General features: G+C 38.5%; 1 protein-coding gene across 4 annotated transcripts in view; it reads left to right on the top strand.

Annotated features, from left to right (window-relative positions):
* NiPp1 (nuclear inhibitor of protein phosphatase 1) overlaps positions 1-24122 on the top strand; it is a 152070-nt gene that overhangs the window by 115726 nt on the left and 12222 nt on the right. The window contains exons 7-8 of one of the 4 annotated variants that reach the window (XR_010859534.2): positions 20012-20392; positions 23334-23500. Coding sequence is in view for 1 of the 4 variants with exons in the window: in XM_067143280.2 (XP_066999381.1) it covers positions 20012-20256 (245 nt within the window). In the remaining 3 variants the exon portion in view is untranslated. Of the gene's footprint in view, positions 1-20011; positions 22526-23333; positions 23505-24122 lie in introns of those variants that run through there. The other 3 variants (XR_010859533.2, XR_010859535.2, XM_067143280.2) reach the window with 3 other exon arrangements.

The raw sequence follows: 24122 nt of genomic DNA, 5'->3' as shown, positions 1-24122 counted from the left end.
AATATCTACTCAAAACACCGCAAGCTGCTACTGTTTATTTCAACTCATCGTAAATGTAGACGATATATGGCCTAGTTATTCAATCTGGTCATTGGGTAGCCTAGGTTTATTATTATTATACTGCACTTCACTATCTTAGCCTTGCCTAGTTTAATATATGACGTTCTCGAAAGCATATAGGTTCAAAAAACATCAATTCTCTTCCCGATACAGCTCACATTAACCTCATATCAAACTTATGAGCACGGCAGTATATTACTACACATAAATAATACGTATCTGTGGTTAATTTCTCCGGCATATGCCTTAGAATTCACACAATGGCACAAACAGGTCATATATTTGGCACTACAGCATTCCTACAATTATACTACACCAAATGAAATACTTTATAGTAAAATTTCTTAGAATTTTACTTATCTCATGGCCATGTTATGTCCGACTCTCACTGATCTCTATACATGGATCGCTGATGGCAGGTCTCCGCTGCAGGAGAAAGTACGCCAAGTTGAGCGCGCGGTTCGCCATGTTGGCGTACCCAACCTAGAGCTCTCCTTATGGGGAAGCAATGATAATATACTCAATTTTAAGTCGCAATTAATGGCGCATTGGAATAATTAAAAATATAGAGACATGTTCACTCAAAGCATAAGGACATTGGGATCACTGACACGTCATTCCGAGCTCAGTAAATCTCTGGGATAGCAATAAACATGAGTGTATAGTAACGGCCGACAAATATTAACTTAGGTGCTGAATACATGCAGTTAGCGATCGGTAACACAATACGAGTGAAAATCAGTTTCTGGAAACATTGCGGTAAATTGTATACGTGTATACCACGAAATTATGCATTCTTAAAATGATGTACCTATAAACGTAGCTCACTATACAGGCCTAGATTCGACATCGTAATCGGCGCTTGATAATGAATTTATGTTTCCTGTTTCCATGAAATAACGCGCAGTTTATCAAATTAAAATATCATTGAAGCAAATGTACACATTTATAAAACCAGCAAATATTCAAAACTTGTCAATATATCACATTACTTGCAGCTTAATTTACTATTACAGACCTCTTTAATTAAATTCAGCTAGCAAAGCGATATTGATAGTCATCATCAGAAATATGTAACACCAGTTAAGAGTCCCAAATACCACGAATAGTATAATAGGATAGCCCCAAACACCCACCACACTTTCCCTTCTCCCACCACTCCAGTGTCTGAAACCCACAATTATTACTGATGTAAATAAGGTCTAGAATTCCTCCAGACTTAATTTTCTAAGATTGTTATAAGGTCACGTCAATTATTTCATCGAAACCGTCAGTTTAATTATGAGAAATAAAAAAATATAAGTAAATCTTTACTTGCAGTTAATGTTCAGTAAAATTGAAAACAGTTGGCTGTACATCACTTCTAAGGTGTACAATTTGTCCATTTCTATCAAAACAGTCTTCCTCTAAGTGATCCGAGCAGAGAACAGCTGTTTTAGAAGGCTCCCAATTCTCCCACCTGATACTCCTAATCGATGATCTTAGATGTTCGGGTCTCGAGAAAGGAAACCTACATAAATTAATTGCCATTTTGCTCCCAGAATATGCGAAATAAGATACAATAAACCTAAAACTCAAAACACTACCTTAGGAAGATTCTTATGTACAGTATAAAACTCCCCGATGAAATGATTTCTCCTTCTCCTGATCGGTTCTGTTTGTACATCCATAAGCTGAGCACTGCGGTATGTTAATACCCCGTAGAATGTTTCTTCATTCATATTTCAGATAAACACATACATATTTAAATTGAATCTTGTAATTCACAAGCATACTACAAGGCAACGAACCTAAATTCGTAAAATACACTACTATTTACTTTGCAATAACACAGCACAGAACACTCGTGGAACTACAATCAAGAGGCCTGGCGTCACTGAACTAAGCATAAACAAAGCAAGCGCGCTCCTCGCGGTCTACTGCACCGTGCGCTCGCTGCCATCTTACTACGCCAGTCATCTTCTATTCGGCTTACTGCTACCCAAGCTACCAGCCATCCAGGTATAGAGATCAGTGCCGACTCTGCTTTCTTCTTCCTAGTCACGGCATCTCGGAACGCTCAGCCTTGCACTGGATCACGTCATGCTGGATCTCTAGGTCTTCAGGCTTGAGCTTACGATGATCCGGTCAGCCTCCCTCCATCGCTTTAGGCTAGCTCCATTTCGTGTCCAATTTCCATGCAACGAAAAGATAATATTAAATTGATAGAATACATCTTAATTTTCAGTATATAGAGCTTTTCCAAGTACTTTCTCTAACTGTATTTATATTTCTTTTCCTCTAAAGATACTGCTCAGATTCAATTTTATTTTCATAAACTGGCTCTTCCTTGGTCTTTTTTTTTATGTTGTCTGAATAATGTTCTTTAAATCTTATCAGTGGGCAATACGTATAATTTGATGAAAATTTGGCCGTTTATTAAGTCAGTGTAGGCCTTATTTACGAATGCCGTATCCCAACACCTCTTCTTCCGTACAGTATTTGAAATCTATTATGCGTGTTTCCCTGCCGTTTTTATGTATTTTCCAGTAGTTTGTTTCTGGATTCTTCCTTCGTATGGCTCCTATTATGGTTATATTGATTATGTCAGCTAATCTTCTGGTCAAGTAATCGCAATTCACAGTCCGTTTACGACGAAAACTCTTCTTGCCAAAGTAGATAATAATAGACCGTTTTTCAATTTTTTTACGTATAATGGTTCATTTCTCATAGAGATCTCTTCCCATCTCGCCAGGCACTGCCTCCTAATTACGGTCAACTTGTCACAAAAAGTTATTCCGTGCATTCTTAACGCTTGAAGCTGATCTGCGCCATTTTTCTTCCGATGTATATTCATGTAAACTGACGTCAATCGTAACGTAATGGTACATTTTCTCCTCCCACTCATTTTTTAAATATGTTGGTCACAATATATTTATACTATGCTTCCATTCGTATAATAAATGGACCTTTACGTTACTCAACTTCCTTCTCCGTACTTCATTTCGTAACTGTTGACTTTGCAATTACTTTATGTATTTCTTTTTAAACAGTCTCCTCTTCTCCATCTGTTTGACATTCTGAATTAATGCATCTTTCCTTTCCGCATATCTCCGGTATATTATTTAAGGATTGTTCCTGATTTTCCCGGTAATAATACTTGATATTTGCTGCGTTATGGATCCAACTTATAATTTTGTTATCCGTTTTCTCTCCTCTATTACCATTTTCCTCATGATCTAATTCAAAATTGTCGTTTTTCTTTTCTCAGGAACGTCTAACCCTGTATTGAAATTCTGTGCATTCGGGTTAAGATGACGTTTCCCTGCTTCCGAATTTTTATATTGTTGGAGCTCTAAACTCTCTGCGCCCTCGATATCTCCAACAATCTCCTTGTCTTTAATCGCTTGCTTCCATTTTTCTTGATTTCTCAAGTCTTCTTTCTGCTCCTGGGCATATCTTCTATTTCCGAACTCCCTTTCTCTGAAGTTCCGTCCACCTCTTCCTCCGTAATAATTCCTTCTTCGGATCATATTTCTGTTTCTTGTATATCTGTTACTTTGCCTGTCATATGGCACATATCTTCCATCCATCTGATATGTCCGTCGATATTCTTGATCTCTTTGACGTTGGTATCCTCTCATCTCTTTTCTTTCATCCATCTCCTGGTTCCTAGCCACGTCTCTTTGTCCTCTTCGTTTGTTAATTTCGTAATTCTCATGGGCTATTACATTGATTGACTCTTCATTTCCCATACTACGTATTAACCTACTCGTGGGATGAGAAGTCGTCATGTCAATTTGTCTCAGCCTATCTTCCATTTCAATTGCCGTTTGAACATTCGAGGTCGCCAATAATCTTTGTATTTCAGGTGGAAGTTGGCTTTGAATAGTTTTAATAGCTTCCAATTCACTGGGTGCATAATCCAAATCCTGAAAACGCTGAAATTGGAAAGCAAAATAGTCACTATATCTTGTCTGACCGGCAACAGCGAATTTTCGTGAATACAATTCCATTCTAAGCTGCTGTTGTACTTCCGGACTCCAATATTTCCTTAAAAATGCCGTTTTAAAATCCTCATATTCGTGGAAACTGTACTTAAATGCCTGGTACCAAATACTTGGGTTAGCATCTAAATGTTTTTCAATTACTTTGAGTCGTTTCTCGTTTGGAACGTTATTATCCCGAAAATAATCCTCCATCTCCCTCAAAAATCGTTTTGGGGATAAACTTGCAGTATTATTAAAATGTTTTGGCTTATCCTCGATGGTTTTAATTATATTTATTATTGCTGGACTTCCATTATTACCATTTCCGTTCCCCATCGAACTTCCATTAATACCTTGGCTTGAATCCGTAGTCCTTGCTGGCGTTGTTTCCCTATCACAAGCCTGAATTTCTACTGTTCTCATGACATTAGGCCTTGTTGTTCGGTTCTCTATTCTCATTTCCTGAATTTCCTTACGAATCGTATGCAATTCTCTCTCCGTTCTGCTGATTCTGCTGTCAGTTTCATTTTTATTCCGTTCAGCTTCTTCTTGTATTATTTTAATTTTATCTGACACCTGCTCTCTTGCCAGAATGATATTTACTTCCACTGATTTATTCGTTGTTTCGATTGCTTCATTCAATTTGTTAATTCTTTCTGTGGAATTTATCCTCAAACTCTCCAAATTATCCGTTATACTCTTCATCTCTTCCATTTTCAACTTTTGAATAACATTTCTGCTTTCTGCCAATTCTTCCATAACTTTATTTATCTCTTGATTTACCTCTTGATTCTTATTTTCCATAATCCCTGTCATATCCTTACGTAAAACGTCAATATCCACTTTAATTTGTGTCATTTCACTTCCGACTTTTTCCATTTCCATCCTTACAGCTTCTTTCACTTCCTTCATTGTTTCCTGCTGTTTTTCTTCTTGCCTGTTAATGAATTCTTGAAGTTTTCCTTCAATCATTTGCTTTTGTTTCTCATCCTGTCCGTTGATTATTTTCTGAAATTCCTCATTTTTCTCATTCATCCTTTCCAAGAGCTTTCCTTCCAGTCTGTTAATGTTTTCTTCATTCTGCTTCCTATTTTCTTCATTCTGTTTCCTAATTTCGTCAGCCATCTGGTTCCTATTTTCTTCATTCTGCTTCCTAATTTCTTCAGCTATTTGTCTAAACACTTCAAGAATCCCTAATTGCTCTTCCTTGGTTTTCTGTATTACTTCATCTCTCTTCCTGTTCTCCTCCTCAATTTCTTTCTTATAATCCTCAAATTGTGATTTTAATTGAGCTAAGTTCGACATTTTTTTTGATATTCCACTTAAAATGCTCTATAATTCCAGTTATGTTATATATAACCCTAATTCTCTATTTATCCCTCAACTTCAACCAACCAATCATCAAATATCAACATAAAATAGTCTATCAGACTTATAACTATATCTATTATTATAAATACTTCAAAGTTTACTTTGTACTTTCTTGTTTAACTGGGAAAGACTAACCCAGACCATCGTAACTCAGCCATGACAACCTATACAAGTCATACGCAAATCCAAACCTTGACCTATATGCCCAATTTTAATTATATTTATGTCGTATCCACCTAATCATATATATAAAATCAATAATATGAAACTTGCGTTATAAAATTCTTCCCTCATCATCACTCATGCATCAAATTCCTTAAAGTAACCTAAATATATATACAGTAGACTTTCTCCTTCCACGAGACTGTCAAATATTGCGAGACTCCGCATCAAATTTCTTGCTACCTTCTTCTTCTCCATCCAAAAATATAAATTTCTCCATTAGTTAAGCCCTCTCTTCCTTAATCTTCATGGCTATCAATCCATTCTGCGTCGCATGCCATACCTAAGTTCATAAACTATCAGGCATCGTCTCCTTCTTCGAATAAATTTCATGACTGTGGTCCAAGATTTAATTCAACAACCCCGGTATCGTTCTCTTGAAACCATTCTCATTCCTCAATTCGTCCTTCTTTTCAGACTTGCTCGACGCTACGGCATCATATGACCTATGTCCAAGCCTAACATCCATATCTCATCCTCAGGATTCACTCCATAATCAAGTTATCAAATTTCTGTATATCCAGAATCTAATTATTCATCCGACCTCTTCAAACTTGCCTCACGTTCGGGCCGCCATATTTAATGCAACCTTTGGTGGCCTCCAAGTCCTAATTCTAACCAAGGTCCAGGTTGGACTGATAAAAATATAGGTATCACCATCGCGCTGTACTTCCTCATACTTCACCTCAGGTTGTAGTACTAATCTAATATGATGTTGCCCGTGCAATATTTCCACTTACATGTTGCTAATTAACTATGCGAAATCGGGGATGGATATACCAATCAAACGCGGTGGTTGCATGTCCATATTAAGTCAATATCTCAGGGTAAAAACATCTATATATATTCAACAATACTATTTACCTTCGCAAGTTCCGTTGAAGAGGGTGTATAGTTCAATGTGTTACTCATTTACTCCGAAATCCTACCGTAGAATTAATATAAGCCTTTAAATATCATGATTCCGAAATATCAGCCTAAATGTATCCTTACAACTAATCTTCCTATCTCTACCTTTGAAAATAAACGCTAGAATAAACTTAAAACTAATTTATTAGCATGCCAATATTATAATTAACAAAATAATGATCATCTTTGGTAATAGAGGAAAGTAAATAAAAAAAATCACATATTATTTTTCTTGACAACTAAAATTGACGAATTGACATAATTAAAATTGGGCAGGTATCTTTAATTCATCTGGGCAATTATTATTTCGTTGCGTGACCACACTTCATCATTTTATTTCAATATGGGGACAACTAGGATTTACTCTTTATTAAAGGAGGGAGTGGTCTTTCTTTCCTTTAGGTCTATTTGCACAACTCTTTGGAATTGGTTTGGGAATTTGCGTATTGACTTGTTTATGGCATGAGATAAGTAATTCTTTCCAAATATGGCTTCAAAATGCCATTTTAAATATCTAAAAAAAAAATTAATCCTAACCATAAATATTAATTCCAACATCCTTATATATATATATATATAAAAATGTGTGCCAAAAAATAAAATTAAATATCTTCATTTACGAATGCCATCGCCATGTTCTTCAACCGTCATGACCTGTTAGAAACGTACCGACCGATTAATTATGTGTATTTTCAATTAAAATTACTCCTTCTACTGCCTACTAATTTTACCATTTTCACGTTAACGCGTGCTCCACTGCTATATATTCATATGTGAGACGAATATATTACTAGGCGACTATATCTCTATTCTATATACACTTCAAATACATGTAAATTACGATCCATCTATCTCCATATTCCATATAAATTCAACCAATAGACCATTTAATCTCATTGCTACACTTAATATATTCACGTATCTAGGCCTTAATTTCACTGCTTGCCTCATTTTCAACCGCAACAAAACTGTAGCTAAGCATAAATTCGCACCTATTTCCATCTCTCATTTACTTACACAATACCTATTCAACATCTCAAATCTCCAACAACATATTATCATTTATGCATTTAATTACTGCGATTCCTCCGCATACAACAATATCTCTACTCAGATTCCACGTAATGTCTACCACGTCGCAGTAAAACATTCCTTTTACTTAAATATCTACTCAAAACACCGCAAGCTGCTACTGTTTATTTCAACTCATCGTAAATGTAGACGATATATGGCCTAGTTATTCAATCTGGTCATTGGGTAGCCTAGGTTTATTATTATTATACTGCACTTCACTATCTTAGCCTTGCCTAGTTTAATATATGACGTTCTCGAAAGCATATAGGTTCAAAAAACATCAATTCTCTTCCCGATACAGCTCACATTAACCTCATATCAAACTTATGAGCACGGCAGTATATTACTACACATAAATAATACGTATCTGTGGTTAATTTCTCCGGCATATGCCTTAGAATTCACACAATGGCACAAACAGGTCATATATTTGGCACTACAGCATTCCTACAATTATACTACACCAAATGAAATACTTTATAGTAAAATTTCTTAGAATTTTACTTATCTCATGGCCATGTTATGTCCGACTCTGCTTTCTTCTTCCTAGTCACGGCATCTCGGAACGCTCAGCCTTGCACTGGATCACGTCATGCTGGATCTCTAGGTCTTCAGGCTTGAGCTTACGATGATCCGGTCAGCCTCCCTCCATCGCTTTAGGCTAGCTCCATTTCGTGTCCAATTTCCATGCAACGAAAAGATAATATTAAATTGATAGAATACATCTTAATTTTCAGTATATAGAGCTTTTCCAAGTACTTTCTCTAACTGTATTTATATTTCTTTTCCTCTAAAGATACTGCTCAGATTCAATTTTATTTTCATAAACTGGCTCTTCCTTGGTCTTTTTTTTTATGTTGTCTGAATAATGTTCTTTAAATCTTATCAGTGGGCAATACGTATAATTTGATGAAAATTTGGCCGTTTATTAAGTCAGTGTAGGCCTTATTTACGAATGCCGTATCCCAACACCTCTTCTTCCGTACAGTATTTGAAATCTATTATGCGTGTTTCCCTGCCGTTTTTATGTATTTTCCAGTAGTTTGTTTCTGGATTCTTCCTTCGTATGGCTCCTATTATGGTTATATTGATTATGTCAGCTAATCTTCTGGTCAAGTAATCGCAATTCACAGTCCGTTTACGACGAAAACTCTTCTTGCCAAAGTAGATAATAATAGACCGTTTTTCAATTTTTTTACGTATAATGGTTCATTTCTCATAGAGATCTCTTCCCATCTCGCCAGGCACTGCCTCCTAATTACGGTCAACTTGTCACAAAAAGTTATTCCGTGCATTCTTAACGCTTGAAGCTGATCTGCGCCATTTTTCTTCCGATGTATATTCATGTAAACTGACGTCAATCGTAACGTAATGGTACACTACAAAACACAAAACACTCAAAAGACCGACAAAAAATTATGAACTTTAACCTCAAAATTATTGCCTAAAATTTACGAAAACATATGTTTTAGAAAAATTTAATGAGACTCAATGCTAAAAATTAACCCGAACACAATGATTACAATTTACATCATCTGGAGGAAGAACAAGAAGATTACAACACGAATAAATTTTATAAGATGGAATATGCCGGCACTACTCGAAGTAGGTCAAGTAATCAGCTGTCTTCCACAGACACATACACCAGCTGTTGTAAAGATAAGCGAAGCCACACGATGAAGTACAACACTTAGCATAATTTCATGACATACCAGTAGTTCAAAACAACAGGTGATCACACAGATGTTACGATCGGAACATGGGTCGAAGAAACTAAGTTAGTGAACACATATTAAAATTTATAACCGAAGAGTTAAGTCAAAACACGGCACACACAATGTGATAATATAACTTTAAGGAAACACGTGGTCAGCAGAAGGCTTGCCACAAAGAAAATATATAGAAAATCGACAATGAAACTGAAAGAATTTGTTATAGATAGTGACTTACCATTTCTTCCAACCATTAATTACAGGGTGAAACACAGCAACACAGACTGCGCATCACAGAACGAATAAAGCATTCGACTGCCTCATCCGGAAATAATAGGCAGCTCCCTTGTGATGTCTTGAACTCGAGCAAGAATCATGAAAAACAAATAAACAGGGATTAAGAATGCACACATAACAATTACAACCTATAAAGGAAACATGTCACAAATTAATTTACACTTCTCGTAATTACAGCATCGTAACAAGCAGCATAAAATTTTGAAATTTAGCTAAGGATAATCATCACAGGGTCCCTTTCTTACACAACTCACGCTCTGCTATCAGTGTAGTAGCTGTTTGTGAGCGCGTACACAAAATAATAATAATAATAATAATAATAGTAATAATAATAATAATAAAATATCATAAAATAGAAATAATAATGGAATAAAAACAAATTTAAGCCAAGTTCACATTGCGGCAACTATCAACTTACAGATCTGGTTTTTTTTTGTTTGTTTTTTTCCAAGTTGCTTTACGTCGCACCGACACAGATAGGTCTTATGGGGACGATGGGATTGGAAAGGGCTAAGAGTGGGAAGGAAGCATCCGTGGCCTTATTTAAGGTACAGCCCCAGCATTTGCCTGGTGTGAAAATGGGAAACCACAGAAAACCATCTTTAGGGCTGCCGACAGTGGGGTTCGAACCTACTATTTCCCGAATACTGGATACTGGCCGCACTTAAGTGACTGCAGCTGTCGAGCTTGGTACTTACAGATCTAACAACGACAACTACGGAAGGGTTGTGGAATGTGGAAGGAACCCTAATGAGGCCATGAGGTCGTATCTCGTGGTGAAAGAGAATCGCGCGGCGACCACCCTTAAGCTCAAATGTATTTTTCAAAATGAACAAATGAAAAGATACAATTTCAAATAAATCAAAACAAATAAATGAGAGAATAGCTGACAGTAAAACACTAAGGGCCGATTGTATAAACATAGCTGATCCGGGATCAATTTTGATTCGAGATCAGAAATTGATCCTTTTCAAGGTGCTCATTGTGTTGTATAACGTTGATCTCGGATCTCATGATCCGGATCAAATTGATCATAGATTTTCACTTGGCAACGTCGTAAACAGCACGGGGAATTCAAACTAGTCAGGAGTGTGTTGGTAGTAATGTCATGTTATTACACCTGATGTAGTGTCAATCAGATCTGAAACATATTGAGTGAACATTGAGTGAAAAATGGACATGAACATGGAAAAGAGTGACAAGGATTTCAGTGAGCGAAAAAATCAAGCCCCAAATTTTACAGCGAATGAAAAGGACTTGTTGATTGATTTAGTTAATACAAAACATAAGAATACCATTGAAAAAAAGACTGATGGTGTAAGTACGAAAGAGAAGGAAAATGCTTGGAAAGCACTAGCTTCAGATTTCAATTCCCATGCAAATGTGGCACGAGGGGATTGGAAAAACCTTACAATTATGCTGCAAGAATGTCAAACGACGAACGAAGAAGTCGGCTGCCGACAATAAGGCAAGCATATAAATATTGTATAGGCTATTTACGTATTAATGACTGGTTGAGACAGAGTACCGTACTAAACCAACTGTACATTACTAACAGCAGTATTTCCTCAATTCAGCCCAGCTTCATCGAAGACTGGAAGTTCCTCGATAATCCATCTTCCTGCTAAAATATCTCCTCCTCCTTCAGGTTCACCATCCATGGAATGGAATGCCATGTAGGACAAAAGTTGCCACTATAATAGGCAAAACCCGGAGTAATTTCACTCGAAGACCCACCGTCAAGCAGGGAAATTGTCTTTTAACAACCTCGAAAGTTCTTTCAATTCTGGATCGCGATCTCTGATGAGGTCTGTTATACCGTATGTCATCTCTGCAGGTGTCGGTTCGTATAATACTGGATTGGGGAGGTACTCGTAGCAATGGTAGATACTTTCTCCGAGAAGAAATCCTGTGGGCATTTCCTGCGCCTCAAACCGAGCATGAACTCTAGAGTTATCGAATATATTAGTCTCCTGTCATGTGAAGATCCAGGCCACCTTGCTCCTATGTCAAGACAACATAGATTAGCTTCACATATAACCTGTACATTCAGAGAGAACCATCCATGCCTGTTCATGAACATTTCAGCTTTGTTACCCCCTAGCGATATGATAGCCACATGTGTACAGTCTATAGCATCAAGAACTCCTGGGAAATGAGCTGTGACATAGAACTAACACATGATTCTTCTTGATTATCTCTGGTTAGATGGCATATTGATAAACTGGGATCTCAATGCAGCAATTTCTTGCATTACTTTATGGATAACTCGACAGACCGTAGCTTCATCAATTTTGAATAAATCAGTAACTACGATTTGAAAACACCCTGTCGCGTAAAATCGTAGAGTCGATAGAATCTGGAACACCGGAGTATGTGGCGGATTTCTATTTGATAGTCTCATTAGACAACACAAATTTCAGGATCAACGTGATCTGGTATCAGTTTTACTCCTTGATCTAGGATCAACTGCTTTATACAATCGGGCCTAAATCAAAGGACATTTAAATGAACTTACAAAACAAATCCGTAACCTAATCAAGTTCTTCGGACAATAGGAAATTAACTCCAACATAGAATCGACACAGAATGACGTCAGGCAATCTCAGATGAAATCAAAATTTTAATGTGACATCCAATATTGCAATTCAAGAGAGAAAGTTACATTTACATTAAATTACAGAATGCTAAGTCTGAAAAGAGTATTGCCTCCAAAAACTAAAATGCTGATATGACTGTCCATCGAGGTACAGTAATTCAATAAATTAAAATTGGTGAATGTGGAAATCTAGAGGAAAACTCCGACACACAAAATAAAATTTTACATTACCACAGAAAGTTATGTTAAATGAGAAAAGGCCAAAACACGAATTTAAATTAACATACCGCTTACCGTGAGAGACCAGGGACCCAAGGCGGGACGCTGAAGTGATTCGAATTCAAAGACCCAGACAGAAAACTTAGCTCTCATGAGGAGCCCGAAACAGGAAATCATGCGATCCCAAGTAGCCAGTAACAACACTCCAGATTGCCTCATTCACCAATGAAAAATGCTAATATACTGACCTATAAGGAACATTGTTATTTTTCCCAATTACAAGGAGCTTCTAGAACAATCTTTTCTGCTGAACCCGCATATTAGCGGACGTTAAGAAACTACAAGAAAAGGCCACTTACACATGTCACACCCTGCCTCACAATTTATGTATCAAAATGAGCATACCTTTATAGAATAAATGATCTACACATAATGAAATTGGCGAAAACAAACAACCCTAAAATCATTAACTCCTTTCACTTACACACAGAAAACAAACAAGTTCTTCTTAGTTTTCATTCATTCTTTTAAATATTACACACAGTCAATCTTGAGGGTAAAACCAATTTACACATTTTACATCTATTATACGAACGAATTAATGATTTCATAAAGAAGAAGGTGAAAACATGGACCTTAAAAGGTACTTTTGGTGTGGTACATTTTGAAGCAAGGATACACGCAAAGTGCTACACCACATTCCTCACAATGGAAATTCAATCTTGATGCCTTTCCCTTCTTCTCGGAGCACACTTTGCACCTGCGAGATGTTCCCTTCTGAGGCCAGTGTTTAGAACTTCTCACTTCAGGGCGAGAGAGACGTGTAACGCTGGTAACTAGTCTGTCCAATTTAGTGGATGGTAGTTCTGGGCTCAGGTCTTGAGCAGCATTTATTAGATTTTTAAGAAGTAGCTGCCAACGGCAGTAGCCGTGTTGAAACACCGGATCCCGTGAGATCTCCGAAGTTAAGCAACATTGGGCGTGGTCCGGAGTTGGATGGGTTGCCACGCGCTGTTGGTGGGGGGTAAGGGAATGGAGGAGCGGTAAGGAACTGGCCACCGTACCGCACGTAAACTCCGGCTCAGGAACACCTCTGCGGAGGTTCGGACCTGCCTTCGGGCAGAAGAACCCTTACCTTACCTACCTAAGAAGTAGCTCACGAAACTCCTTGTGAGACAGCTTTCCTTCACATGGCGTGTGAATGATGAAGGCTTTAAAAATAACTACCATATGTTCAGCAGATGGAAAAATAGTTTCTTTGTTCACTTCCATGTTCGGTGAGAAATATCGTAATTATAGGCCATACGATCACTCTTGTCGCAATAACTCATATGTGCATTGTAGCTCTCGATTATTGCAGGCTTGGGCGCAATCCCATTGTCATCCATAAAGTGACCAGGTGGTGGTGGTGGTGGTGGTGGTGGTGGTGGTGGTGGTGGTGGTGGTGGTGGTGGTGGTGGTGAGGGGGGTTAGGCATGTTAGTTAGCAAATACACTTCCTCCTTATCTTACCAGCTTGTTGCCCACAGGTTTCCCTTCACTTTGCTAATAATATCTCCCTTCTTCAGTTTCAAATCTTTAGGTCCGAAATTTTTCGACATGATTTTCCATTTATGTTGGATGGTGCCACAACTGTTTACTTTCCTTCCATGCAAATCATTGAAGAGGGCAGGAGAAACAAGTAATTGTCCATGAACAATTTATGGCCTACACCCTCTACACTCCTTGTTAGCTGCAGAACTCTTCCATGCGTAGAATTGATGTTCGCTGTGGTATTTTGCCGTTGTTTTCCCAAGGTAGACCGTTGTTTGTGTGACCATTTCTGTCGCAGAGCTTGAACAGTGTTATACCAAACCGCTTATGGTTTTTTGGTATGTACTGCGTGAAGATCACTCTGTCTGTGAATAAGACTATCACTTCATCAGCTGCTAGGTATTCTGTTGGATTGTAAATAGAGGAAAATTTGTCATTGTGGTAATTGAACACGTTTCGTAGTTTCCAAATTCGATCATAAGTGGGGTCAGTTTTGTCAAGTGGGTTGTCTTTTTTTTTTTAATTTAGAACCCTAAGAATGTGTAATTAATAATTAATGTTATTGGCTTTACGTCCCACCAACTGCTTTTTACGGGGTTTTTTGAGACACCGAGGTGTTGGAATTTTGTCCCACAGAAGTTATTTTACGTGTCAGTAAATGTATCGACACGAGGCTGTTGTATTTGACCACCTTCAAATCCTACCGGACTGAGCCAGGATCGAACCTGCCAATTTGGGGGCAGAAGGCCAGCACCTCAACCGTCTGAGCCACTCAGCCCGGCCTTAACTGTGTGGAGAAAGCGATCCTGTTTCATTGTCTTCTAATAGAAAGGAGTGTAATACTGCTCTTGCGTAGATCAGTAATCCTTCAAAGTGTGTCTCTTTGGCAGTGACTCATCTGTACAATTATGGCTAAGAAACGGTACAGTTCATGCATCTGAATTTACGGCTGTTTATGACCTGCATCTAAAGTCTGAAATGCGTAACGATTTGTCTCGCCAAGAAGTATTCCGAAAAGTTCATCTGTAAATATCAATTTAAAAATTTTGAGTGGAAGTGAGTCTGAATTGAAATGTTCATTCCCTTAGTGAGATAATCCAGGGGGAAGGCAGGTAAACACATGCACATTTGCTTTGTCTCTGGACAGTCTGTCCCTCCATTCTGAATCACTCATGTCACTTTCACTCTCACTTCCACACACAACACTGTTCCCAGGTTGATCTGATTCAGATACAGTTAATACATATTCATCGGAATCTGAGTCCATCAAAATTTTCCGCACTTCCTGACTAACGGAACGGAACACACTCGCATGTCCAACCATGTTCACTGCTTTTAAGGAACGAATTGCTTTATTTGTACCGGGAAAAGATGCCACCAAATTCTTCTGCGCATTTTCATAAGCAATAATTCATGGCATTACGTATTGTAGTGACTCATATCAGTAACAAAACGAGTAGATTATTTTCATAAGCCAGAATTCACTGCAAAATGTGAGATAAATTGCGTGGTTCATATATTGACCGCTCATCCTTTTCAAGGGATAATTCTCTGGTTGATATTTTGACTGCTCATCCGATAAAGCTTTATCAGAATACCCCTTCTTCAAACCATTTTTGATTTCTCCACTTTCATCCATTTGCCTTTGGCTAGTTGGCATTTCATTGTTATGAATTTTTTCAATTCTTAGTATTGTTCAAATTGTATTTTCCTTAATCTGTTCCTTTCTTCAATGAGCTCTAGAATTTCTGAGGTCATCCATGGTTTTCTTGGCTCTAATTTTGCTCTACCGAGTACTTCTGTGGCAGCTATCTCTAAACCACTTTTCATATCATCCCATCTCGAGTTACCTTTTTTCACTTTGGTAGTATCCTTGAATATTTGTAACACACTAGGATCTTGAAGTTTATTTAGACACCACTTTTTCTGTCTAATTGTTTGGAATTTCTTGAATCTGACTTCACATTTAGCTGCAACAATGTGATTACTGTCGATTTCAGCACCTGGATAACTATGGCTGGATTTCACTTGATTTCTGTACCTCTGTTTAACCACTATATAGTCATTCTGGTTTCTTCTTGTGTCTCCAGTACCATCCAACTATAATGTCTTTTTCTGGGAACCTCAAAACATGTGTTTGATATAACCATCTCATACTGCTCACAAAATTCTAAGGCTTCGGCCACAGTGCAGGCGGCGAGCGGAGCGTTGCATTGTGTGGCGGCAAAGATGAGACTCAAACCTGCGTTAGCAAATGCATGTGGCCATAGTGCCAGCGGCGCGTCATTTTGGAGGGGAAGTTGGCTCAAGGACAACGCTGCATGCCGCTAGCCGCTCACTCCTGTTTGAGATTTCAGCTGCGCCGCTCGCAATGACTGTTAGTGAATTAATAAGGGAGGAGATGAAAGTGCTAATTTCTGAAGTTTAAACCTGAACTTTCCTATGGAACGACAGAGAGAAGAATTTCGAAAACCTATTAGTGACAAGGGAAGCCTGGAAAGAGATTGAAACGATCTTAAATATACGAGATAAATTCAGTTAAAAATCAGTCACGGTTATGGACATAAACAATATTGTATTTAATGCAACATATTATTATTATTATTTTACGCCCTGTTATTATTGTTTAATTAATATTATTATCCTTTATCATATATTGCCGATATGAAAACTTGTGTTCGTCATTACATCTGACTTTTATGGGTCTCTGGAAGTTGGTGACTTGGTTCTGCAGTTGCGCCTTAAGTTTTAGAAAAAAGTCAAAAGTTTGAGTGGACATAGAAGTTTATTTGAAACATCTTAGCAGGAAACCAATTCAGTTCTCCATATAAATGATGAAATTCTCTCCTAGTCCTACGTCGAATTCTTCAGTTTAGATAAAACATTTCTAAAAGCAGAGACAAATGAGAAAATTGAAACTGCCATCATCTAATCACTACGTGCAGGGGAGACGCCGCGCCGCTGACTGACTCTTGCTAGATGTCCACACAGCCGCTCTCTCCTCCCCACTCTTCAACTTTTCGATAGCGGCAACGCTCCGCTCACCGCCTGCACTGTGGTCTTAGCCTTACAGTCTTCTGCCTCTTGAATTTGTTTCTCCCAGATCAAATTTACCACTGTATTGAATATTTTCATTTTAACCTACAGAAGCATTAAAATCATCCATCAAAATCACATTGGCGTTTTTATCCACAATTTCCAATAGTTCTTTGATGTTTCCATATATCTCTTCTACATTGTCATCATTACTGTTGGTAGTGGAGAAATACACTTGTAATAAGACAAAGTTAATATGATAATTCTCAACATTGTGGACCCATTTACCTTTCAATTTGATTGCCACTCCACTACTTCCGGTTCTATTGTTGCAACTATGCATTATTCTGAAGTCCTCAGATCTGAAGTCATCATTGTCGGCCCATCTTGTCTCACATACACCTAGAATATCTAATCTGTCCTTCACCATTGAATTTTTTAGTTCCTCCATTCTTCCCAGGTTGAGCAATGTTTTTACATTGCATGTGCCAATAAAAAATTATTATTTTCCTTGTGAGGATTTTGCAAGATGATGACCAGAGAGGCCTCACTGTTGTTCCCACTCCTGCCAAATTTTGCCTTCTGATTTCCATGATACCACGAACCTACTATGCTGGCGTAGCAGGGGGAGAGGTGATACTCCCACGTGACGCGTCCCAGGTGGCGGATAGGGGGGTCCTAACCGGCTTGCCAGCGGACTTGAGGGAAATAAAATACCTCTCGCGGACCAAACACACTACCCCTGCGGGTGGGGGACGCACATGTAGAATACACCCGCGGTATCCCCTGCCTGTCGTAAGAGGCAACTACAAGGGGCGACCAAGGGATGATTGAATTAGAACTATGAAACTGCTCTTGATTCGTACCATCATGCGGGGAACACCATGGGTTGCATGTACTTGCAAGTAGTATCACTAAATTGGTACGAAATAGGTTTGTGATTAGTTGCAGTAAAAAGCCTGGCCTGGTGGATTCCAGTACCCATGCGTTGTACCCATGTGGGCAACACCGCGGGTCTGGGCGTAGCCTGTGAGTTGTACCGCTATATGAGCGGCACCGTGGGTCAGCGTTGCCTGTGATTGGTACCCACTATGTGAGGAACACCACGGGAATACCGGCGACCGTGACTAGTACACCTAGGTGAGGACCCTTACCGGTTTGCGTTGGCTATGAGTGGCGTCATTGTGTGAGAAACACCATAGGTCTGCGTTCCCTGTACGAATTGCAATACTTGTGAGTAGTACCATCTTGTATGGACCACCGTGAGTCTTCGCTACTTTTGATTAGTACCCCAAAATGACAAATACCATGGTTCTACTTTACTCGCGACATGTACCATTCTGTGGGGCCTTAGACGTGAATTTAGCACCCCTTCAGACATCAAGCATCATTGTGCTTTATAAATGGTCCCTTGGTCATTAATACTCTAATTAACTACCTTCTTTTTGAGTCTGATCCACTGTTTTTGTTTGTTTGTTTGTTTGTTTGTTTGTTTGTTTGTTTGTTTTGTAGGGTTCATGTCCATCCATTCATTCTTCATGACATTTTATTTTGGTCAGTTGATGAATTTGAATTTTTTGTTATTTTATTTTGTACCATTAGGGGCTGATGACCTCGATGTTAGGCCCCTTTAAACAAGAAGCATCATCATCACCATCATTTCCATGATTAGTAAAATCAACTCTATCATCAGAACTCAGCATGGCTACTATACATGGGATATCCTTACGATCTTTAATGTAGTAGTTCCCCGTTGCTTTCTACATCCTCATGCCATTGACCTGTAGGTTCTTCGCCCGTTAGGGATGGTTTCCCATCCCAAGGGCAAGAGATTACCCTGAACCTTCACCTGCTCATCCGCCCTCCTAAGAGGTTGTTGGCATGGTGGAAGAGGACTCATTCTGGGAGTCATTCGGCTTTCCTTTTTAGTTGCCTTCTATGACAGGCAGAGGTTACCGTGGGTGAATTCGAATCTGCAATCCGCGCGGACAAAGGGCCACGAAGGGTGTGAAAATTAAAGACTCCCTAGGCCTCGAATGCTCTAATAATGTCGGGGTTGGAAAAGAACAAAAGTTGACCAAGGGAGCTCGAGCAGGATGGATGAAAGTGAAGAGCCTGGCACAAGTAAGTGGAAGCAATGCCAGTACTCAGTTAAAGGTCCCGTGGTCGCCAACCTACGTTCCCAAGTTGAGAGCGCCTGGAGCCCCTTTCAGTCACCTCTTACGGCAGGCAGGGGATACCGTGGGTGTATTCTTCATGTGCATCCCCCACCCACAGGGGTTAGAGTGAAATGGAATGTCAAAATTGACATGCGGGCAGCATAGATAGTGCCGTATGAAAATGCCAGTACATAGTAACTGAGGCCATAGTGATTGTTGTTGTTGTTCTTTAATAATAAGAATTGTTGGTACTAGGCGAGTTGGCTGTGCGGTTAGGAGCGTACAGCTGTGAGTTTGCATCCGGGAGATAGTGGGTAGCCCTGAAAGTGGTGGTTTCCCATTTTCATACCAGGCAAATGCTGGGGATGTACCTCAATTAAGGCCACGGCTGATTCCTTCTCACTCTTAGGGCGTTCCCATCCCATTGTTGCCATAAGACCTATCTGTGTCGGTGCGACGTAAAGCAAATTGTAAAAGGAAAAAAAAAAATGTTTTTGTTGATGTTATTGTTCTTAATGCCAGAATGTTGCTCTGTTGATTCTCATTCATCACCAGATGGTTTACCATAGAGAAGTAGTTCATGTACCATATTTGACTAACTCATTGCTGAGAACACCAAACTTACATTCAATCGTACTACTGAGGAAGCAGAGGAAGGTTTTTGCAAAAGATTTAAGTTTCAGTAGTTTGTCACGTTTCTCATGGTATACACTCAAAAGTCTATCATGCTAATTTGTAACACTTTTGAAAAATAAATTATTGATTTTCTTAAATATTTAGATGTTCCTTCTTTCCATAATTACTTGATTTTGCATTTCTTTGAAAGTTAAGAGAGATTGATTTTGTTTCTTAGGTTCAGCAGTTGGTGGCGCAAACAATCCTCTACTATTTTCATCAGCGCTAGCATCACGCCTGGGTCTGGCTCTTCCCAACCCTGCACCAGAAGTAGAGATGGCACCTCCACCCTTACCTCCCACCGTCATGCCCGGTCAGCCTGGTGTCGTGGCGGCACCAGAGCTCAGTCATGAACCCAAAAAGAAGAAATATGCAAAGGAAGCATGGCCTGGGAAGAAGCCCATGCCAACACTGTTGGTGTAATCAGCATTGTCTGTTGAATATACTGTTTTATCTCGTGATTTATATTGCTTTGGATAATCGTGTGAAGAAGAAATGCTAAAAATCTAGCACATCATGGTGCAACATTTCAGTGATGAGCAGCTTCTGAACTTGAAAGGTATGCTCATCACCTTGGACTTATAATTTAAGAGTGATGATAAAAGATGTTAGGAGAGGTGATGAACATTCAATGCATGTTAATGCATTCACAATCCACAGCATGATCTTTAGTCATGAATTCAATTCAATTTTTTTCTGCCTTACACTTATCCTTTATCATACCATATTTCCTGATAAGAAGGAAATTAAGTAATAAGTTATTATTACATGGATTTATCTCATTCAGTTGACTTCTTCTTTCTCCTCCATCCATCTGGAATCTCTTGCCTGAAGTTGACATGAATTTCTTATTAACTTTATATGTTTTGTTGTGGTATTGTTTATCAATGTCTCTGTTATCTGTTTTGGTAAATTGCACAGTTAGTGTCCATGTCATATGGCAGTTGATTGAGGTATAAAGGACAGCTTTATGAAGCATTGGTTTGGTTTCAGTCTCATGACATCAGTACTTGTTCATCTGTTCTTCCTTGTGTTCTTGGTTCATTTCTTTCAGCATCTTACAGTGGTGTAATATACACTCATTTGCAAAAGGAATACAGAAGGAATAGCACTCCATTAAGGAGCCATCACAGGGGCACGTAAGTGGGTACAGGCACAGGACATGCTACTATAAAGAAAATATCAAAATATTGTAGCACATCAAGCATTTACTGCAGGGTAACAAATACTTGCAGGATGTACTTAGTGCAGTATTGGACCAAACTTAACAAGGAGACTGGTGGTGACATGGTCAGTCAGGGTGCAACTGACTCTCCAAATCTGCCATAGTTACCACTGGCCGAAGTTTCCATCCAATCTGGTCCCAAATGTTCTCAATGTGTGAGAGGTCTGGAGATATTGTTGGCGAAGGAAGCATGTTGATATCACGAAGATAGGTCAGAGATACCTATGCTGTGTGAGCTCGGACCTTATCCTGCTGGAGGTTGTCAAGCTGCACCAGGAAGGAAAGCACACACAGTTGCAGAATTTTCTGGATATATCACCACGCTGTCAGTGTTCCTTCAATCACAATTAGTAGGCAGCAGAAATTGTAGGAAGTGTCACACTTCACCATGACATCCCTCGATGGGGAGGTGTGCCGCTTTATGATGAAGCGGGGTTCGCGAGCGTGTGTGTACCTTCCTGTACCCCGTGCATCCATTGCCATTGCATAATATATTCAGAATGGATCAAGCTGTGAGCAATGCCCTGAAATGTTTAACCTGTCTGCTGTAGTCCTATGATTTGACCCTACTCAAACTCATTTATTTGTTGAATGTGCTCTCAGGGCATTTTGCATGTTCTTTCAACTTAGCTCTGTGGCTCACTCTGCCACTATGTTCTTATTCAGAGCCTTGCATCGATGAATGAGTGAGAGACATAAATGTTTCCTAATGACACTTTTGTGCAAGCAATCAGTATGAAACATAAATGAGACACGTATCAGCGTATGACAATACTGTATGACCTTTGTTGTACTCGGGTGATTTGTTCATGGTGCACAACTTTTTATTTGCAAATGAGTGTAGTAAAGTATCATGTCTATCCTTTTAGGTAGTCCTGGAAAGGGTCAACTAATGTCTTTTACGGTTTGAACCCCATAACATCTAGCTTTACATTTTGACAATGTTTCAAGGTCAGAAGTGGGAATATTGTAAACCTGCTATTACAGCATTCATAAGAATAGACTGACACGCAGGGACATCATTGCTCTTAATTTATATTAACTACATAGGTTTGAAAAGGATCCTATTAAGTATTCCTGTTCACATTCCTATGTTTATACATGTGGCTTGATTTATCACTTTTAATTTAGTTTTTTCTATTACTTATACCCATCAGTAAGTTGCTCATTGCCTGGGGGTAATGATTCTGTTTTATTATACTTGATCTACAGTATGCTATGTTATATAAGATGTGCCATCTTGTATAATACAATGGTAGAACTGTGCTGAAAAATTGTATAATGCTTTATATTCCTCCATCATTCAGAACAAGGCTGTAACAGTGACAGTAAAGAAACAATTTTGTATGAAATATTGGATGGTATGCAACATACATACCTTTTAGGATGATATAAGAATATGAAACTTAATTTATTACCTGTGAAAGTAAACTGACACCGTTTACAGTGTATGAGGAGAATTAAAAAGGGAACAAAAAAAAAAGATACAGATATATGAAACCTAAATCATCTGTCCATGCAGTATTTGTGGTGAGTAATTTTATTTTATGCTTGATTTTGTCCATAGAAATTGTAATTAAGTGCCTTCAGTGGGATATCTATTTATGCCCTTTAAACATGTACATAATAGAATTACGTATTAGTAGTAATCAGTATATACATACACCTGAAGTGCAAGAAACAGGGCTGAGTGTAAGATTGCATACAAAGGATAAAGGAAATGACAAGCTGGTGTAAGCAGAAAAGAGTAACAGAAAGAAGAGACCCGTCATAAAAATACCGAAAGATCAGGATGAATTTTATATCTTCATTCATGCTGTCTCTTCATAGCTGGGCTTTTTCCTCATCATTTCCAGTACTTGAGATCTCTTTCTTCTCAGCCCCCAGTGAGTTTAATTTCTTCTTTGCTGCTTCATCAAGGCAGTGGATGTCCACACGAATTGAGGAGACAATTTCTTCCCTTTGATCTCCGTTTCCTTATGTTTCTTCCTCCATATTGTGTATCTTACCTAAAATAATGCTCGGTAATGAATGTTCCCTCAGTAAGTGTGTACACCTGCCCCTCGGATGAAACTAGGTCATTGGAAACTGAGAAGAAATAGATCTATGAGTACTGTAATCAATGTGAAGGGAGCCCATCTGTAAACAGGATGTGAGGTATTGTCTTCTATCTATTACAAGTGGCTCGGTACTAACACACTTGTGTTCCAAGAGCTGTCAGTAACCCATTTTAGAGCATAAGTGATATCTGTTGTTTTTGTTCATTTTATGCTAGGTTCTAAAATCATCTGGAAGATACTGCTCACATTCTGTATTTCTCCAGTCGAGAACATCACAAGGAATGAACTACTGTATATTACCATATGTACCTGAGAGCTTAATTGTCACTTACTACTTGAAGAGGCTGTCATGGCATTATGATATTGTTGCAGAATTTTCCAAGTAGGTAAGATACAAATATGACATGATGTATCAATCATATACAGTATTACTTAATATTACATGTGAAAGTATTCATTAATCTGATGAGTATTTAATACTTGTTGGATTTTCTTTTCGGTTGCTACACGGCACTATATTGATAACCTAACTGTAGTCATTGTACAGTGTGATTTTGATACAGCAAAGGCGTATCTGGAATATTTTTTCATAGTCTCAACTCTTTGCTTGGACAAAGCAACTCCTTTCCCCTTAGCCTGTTAAGATATGTTAGTTTGACATGAACTTATGTGCTTCCTATTTATGACACATGGTGAAAAATACCATGGCTGTACACATTATCCCTAGCATTAAATACTCCCTGCTTTCTGCTATACGAAATGAAACATTGAAATAATAATATTTTTCTTTGGTTTACCCTCATTTTATTCTGAGAATTTATTAATTTGATAAAACATCATCATTTTTGGTGTGCTATGTCCAGTCTCCCAGATATTGGGGATCACCACAGTGAATGCTTCTTGGTCCTCTGCAATATGGTGCAGTTGTATCCTTCACTGAAAAACACTCTTGAATATATAATTCCATCTTGTCACTGCTATTAAAAGTTGTTTATTTACATCAC

Source organism: Anabrus simplex, chromosome 3 (genome assembly GCF_040414725.1).
Source record: "Anabrus simplex isolate iqAnaSimp1 chromosome 3, ASM4041472v1, whole genome shotgun sequence".
Taxonomy (NCBI): domain Eukaryota; kingdom Metazoa; phylum Arthropoda; class Insecta; order Orthoptera; family Tettigoniidae; genus Anabrus; species Anabrus simplex.
The sequence above is the reverse complement of the archived record's forward strand: the minus strand, read 5'-3'. Positions and strand labels throughout refer to the sequence as shown.